This window comes from Galeopterus variegatus, unplaced genomic scaffold, assembly GCF_000696425.1.
Source record: "Galeopterus variegatus unplaced genomic scaffold, G_variegatus-3.0.2 Scaffold2783, whole genome shotgun sequence".
NCBI classification, from domain to species: Eukaryota; Metazoa; Chordata; class Mammalia; order Dermoptera; family Cynocephalidae; genus Galeopterus; species Galeopterus variegatus.
The window spans coordinates 86,014-91,041 of NW_007728894.1; the positions used below are offsets into that span (position 1 = coordinate 86,014).

At 38.6% G+C, this 5,028-nt stretch overlaps 1 protein-coding gene across 2 annotated transcripts in view; it reads left to right on the forward strand.

The window, feature by feature from the left end:
• Positions 1–4,572, forward strand: part of OPRK1 (opioid receptor, kappa 1) — a 21,693-nt gene extending 17,121 nt beyond the window's left edge. For both annotated transcript variants that reach the window (XM_008582980.1, XM_008582981.1), the window contains one exon: positions 2,583–4,572. In XM_008582980.1, coding sequence (XP_008581202.1) covers positions 2,583–3,115 — 533 coding nt within the window. In that variant the 3' untranslated portion in view covers positions 3,116–4,572. The remainder of the gene's footprint in view (positions 1–2,582) is intronic.
• The last annotated feature ends 456 nt before the right edge of the window (positions 4,573–5,028 follow it).

Here is a 5,028-nt window from a genome sequence, read left to right on the forward strand (position 1 = left end):
CATTTTCTGAACTGAGGCAATTGTATGAATAACTCCATCTGAAAACATCCTCTTTTTCCTCAAACAGAACGTTTAGTAAAATGGCATGCTTGTCCTGGAATTTGCTGATGATTGTCTCAGCATTCTCCTTCCTCTGTAATGGTATAGATTAAGCATCATTGACATTTTTGGAGAATATTACCAACTCTATAGTCAGGTGTTTGTTTTCCAAAGTCTGTTGTTGATTATCTCACCTATCCATCAAATATTTATTGAGCTACTACTACATGCAAGACACTTTGTTCAAGAGGAGGCTGATCCTTAGAGTTAAAAGACATATCCAAATTAAACATTAGCCTTTGTGTTGCCTTTGCTTAGCTTAGCAGGTGATTTTCATAATAACTCCTGTAATATGTAATTAGTACATATTTTCAGGATTTGGTATCCACGTAGTATTGTAGTTGGTATCCATGTAGTTAATTTATTTACCAATTTATTCTCTTTATATACCATATGTTCCAGGCACCAACCTGGCTGCCAAGGATTAAGTGTTAAATGAAGTAGGCTGTTCCCTACCCTCAAGTAGTTCACATTCTGGATGGAGAGAAAAAGGTTATGAAAGGTAGCATTATTGCAGATTGGAAGAGCATCTGTCTAGGAAATAAATAGAATGAGTATAATATGCAGAGAGAGTATAAGTTTCAGGGGAGAGGACTATTTAAAGAGAGAGCTCTATCTAAATGTCTCTGAAGTGACATTTAAGATGAGACCAACCACAAGGGACATGCTGAAACACAAAAGTTAAGTAGAAAACAAGCAAAACAAAACAAAATCCCACTCTTTGACTCCATGGAAGCTATGTTCTACCAGATGCAACAGACAAATCAAAATGTGGACTAGAATATTTATATTAAACTCAGATTTCTGTAATGTACCATCCATTGAAAATTGCTTAAGAAATACTTTGTTTTCTTTGGTAATAGTGGTAATTTAAAAAAATCAAACCACTAAAGCAAAATTTAAAATGGATCCTTGTTTCTAATGGTCTTCACAGTCATTGTACTTGGGACTGTAACTTTTAGAGAATCAAAATTACAAGTTACTACGGGAGTTCTAATTTACTACTTAAAGGTTTGAACTGGTATTTAATTGATAAAAAGAAGGCCTCTACAATAGCCATCGTTATTAATTGTTCAAAATGATTATATCCTTTGTATTTTAAAGTGTATCTAGTTGAAATTCTAATAAGATGCACTTTATTTTACTAAGGGATATTTTATGAAGGTTACATTAAAATGTTTTAGAAAACATGATTAATATGGATGTTTCACTATTTTTAAAAAATATTCTATTTTTGAAGGAGATTTTTCCAATACCAGAAGATAGTTTCATTACAAAAATTACACTCATAGTGTTGCTCCTGACTCATTTCTTTGTGAGGAAGGATCAGGGCAAAGAGTGTCCTACCTGCTCTGTGCTCACTGACTGCTCAAGGCAGGGGTTTCGAGAAAGGGGGGCAGGTAATGCCTAGAGCAAGGGGGCCAGGGCCAGCAGCCCCCATGAAAGTAGCTTAAAAGCTACTGGGTCCCTGCTATTCTAGTATTAAGGTCACTCCAGTAGAATACTACTCAGAAAAGAGAAGCATTGCAAATAAAGCAGTTTTCTAAGTAATGGCATAAAAATATTTGTTTTGTCTTAGTTACACAGTAATGTTAGTAAAAATGAAAAAAAATGTGCCTGATTTACTCAGAATTGCCTTGATGATGATGATGACGATGACGACAAAGATTCTCTTTCCTTTTATTCTCCTCCCTCCCTGCCCTTCCGCTCCCCCAAAGTTTTACTCATGTTTCAGCAATGCCCTTAATCCCAGTGAGCACCACTTGTTCCATTAAAGCACAACACCTGGGTTAGATTTAGACAAATTTCACATCAATTTTTATTGATGCACATAATAATTTCTTATAAACCAGTTAGTATTTTTCAGACAAGTAGGGTTTGTTAAACTCAATGGCTAGACTTGAAATATTTAGTTATTTATTACAAATAGACATTAGCTTTTATTCCCAGAGCCTTAGGTCTGGGAGAACTGTTAGTAAGTGAAAATACACGTGCCCATGCTGTACATTTACAATTTAGGTCTTGTAAAAACCATCAGTGTCAAACCAGCTTCTGCAACTAGATAAGTCATACTGCTAGCTGATCTTATTTATTCCTCAGCATCGTGCATGTTACCAATAAACAGTGTGCCCATGCTGTACATTTACAATTTAGGTCTTGTAAAAACCATCAGTGTCAAACCAGCTTCTGCAACTAGGTAAGTCATACTGCTAGCTGATCTTATTTATTCCTCAGCATCGTGCATGTTACCAATAAACAGTGACTTTCCAGCTTCATTTTCCTATGCAAAATGATAGGATGGTTAATACAATATGACATTCATTCCTAATTTGATGATCTGCTTCAGGTGACGTCATCTCACCATAATTGAACGTTTGCAACCAAACGCATTAAAATTTACATTTAGAACACTTTGCAGCCACGGTAATAACACTAATAGGTTTGCTTTTTGTGGTTTTGTGGGTTTTGTCCACCTCCTGCAGACATGGATGTCATCGAGTGCTCCTTGCAGTTCCCAGATGACGACTACTCCTGGTGGGACCTCTTCATGAAGATCTGTGTCTTTGTCTTTGCCTTTGTGATCCCCATCCTCATCATCATTGTCTGCTATACCTTGATGATCCTGCGCCTGAAGAGTGTCCGGCTCCTTTCTGGCTCCCGAGAGAAAGATCGCAACCTCCGCCGGATCACCAGGCTGGTCCTGGTGGTGGTGGCCGTCTTCATCATCTGTTGGACCCCCATTCACATTTTCATCCTTGTGGAGGCTCTGGGGAGCACCTCCCACAGCACAGCCGCCCTCTCCAGCTATTACTTCTGCATCGCCTTGGGTTACACCAACAGCAGCCTGAACCCCATTCTCTATGCTTTTCTTGATGAAAACTTCAAGCGGTGTTTCAGGGACTTCTGCTTTCCAATTAAGATGAGGATAGAACGACAGAGCACCAGCAGGGTCAGAAATACAGTCCAGGATCCTGCTTACATGAGAGATGTGGATGGGATGAATAAACCGGTATGACTAGTCGTGGAAATGTCTTCTTACGGTTCTCCAGGAAGAGAAGAGTTCAATGACCTAGGTTTAACTCAGATTACCACTGCAGTCTGAGACAGAAAGATAGAATTTTTAATAAGCTTTTAGAAATCTCATGGTCTGAAGTCGTAAGATGCAGGCAGCATTAGTGACCCAGGTCACTGGGAGCATCAAGGCTGTGGGGATAAAGGACAAAAGATCTGAGCAACAAACGTGCTCTTCTATAGGGCAGGGAAGCAAGGCTGACTTCCATTTCCCTTGACGGACAAAGAAACAGGCCTCTTTCTTCTGGTTACCTAGATTTAGTTCAGCACCAATCTGTGCTGGCTTTCATATACAACGTGGCTTCAAAAGTTCTGCTTAAGAAAAAAAGAAAAGACAGCACATTGGGTTCAGAGCTTTGTGGGCATCCAAAGCAGATGTTTAATAGTGACAGCAACAACCTCAACAAAGAGAAGAGCCATTTCCAGGGCTGATGCCCAGCTCACTTTGTGCTGTGTGGACACCCATTTCTTGTGGCTGTGTGGTGAGGATATAGCTTAAGGAAGACTTGGACCCACACCTGAGGAGTCTCATATATAGTAGGATATTATCTTGACATTTATAAAATTATTTAAACATGCAAAAGTTGGTTTCTAACATAGCTTAATTTCTTGAAAACTGCAGTTGTTGTTTTTTTAAGCATGCTATTCAGGTAAATAATCTTATGATAAAGCTTGTCCTGATGTCAAGAAACATAAAATGGTTTGAATAGCACTGAAAGAATATATAGTTTTATCTGTAAATAATTGTATATGCTCAAATAAGGACTGGGTTTGGCTTCCAGCCAGGCAATTTCTTGAGGGCACACTAATGACATCCCCCAAGATGTCATTAAGGTGTTATTATGAGTTGATGCTGAGACTTTTTTGCTGCAACATAAGCCACTCCTGGGAATCAGTCATGGTGTGATATCTTTCAAACTCCCTGAACACCATTTAGTCCTTTAACAGTGCTCGTAACTCATGTGTTAACAAGTAACAAAACCTGCAACTCACTCCCAAGTTGTAGGCTTGGACGAATCTAGTTTATTTGCCGTATCTCTTTATAAATATACAGCTATTACCAGATTCTCTTTATTCATGGAGTGGATGGTATTTTGCTTATGTAGGTCTCCAGATATTATTTGCAGCTTTCAGTGGGAAGTAGAATTGTTCCTAAATGTGTGCTGAATGAGGGCATTATGTCACTCGTGGTGCCTGGACATACCTTGCACGGTGTTCTATGAAGGTCATACCTGTTGAGGATAATGCCATGAGTAGCACATTTAGGGTAATTTTGCTAAAACTTCTAGATGACAAATTCCCTCTTCTTTCCCCTGAAACTCATAGTTTCAGAGGTAATGGCTTTTTCTGTTGTGAAGTATACTATAAAGCAAATATATTTCACAGGGCCTAGTTTCTTGTACTTTCAGGTTTAGTCTAACTTCTTAAAAGTACATATAAAATGTTGGCCTTGCAAAAACCAGAAAAATTTCCCCAGGCTATATAGTCTCTGGTGTAAGATAAAGAGTTGTAACACAGCAAGGCTGCTGGTTCAAAGACAGACAAGTTACTGATTTTTTCCCCAGGCTATATAGTCTCTGGTGTAAGATAAAGAATTGTAACACAGCAAGGCTGCTGGTTCAAAGACAGACAAGTTACTGATTGATATGTAAAGATACTGGGAAGCTCTGTAGGGAGAAGGAATGTTTGCTAAGATCAAGCTTTTGTTGGTGGATCACTTAAATTACCTTATGGAATGTCATCTGGCTTGTTTTACTGAATGTTACCAGCCTATATTGTTAAACTATAACCCCACCTATGTTCTCTTCCTGTAACTTCCTGGTCTGGAGAATAAATGTGGGAAGAGAACCCCAATTC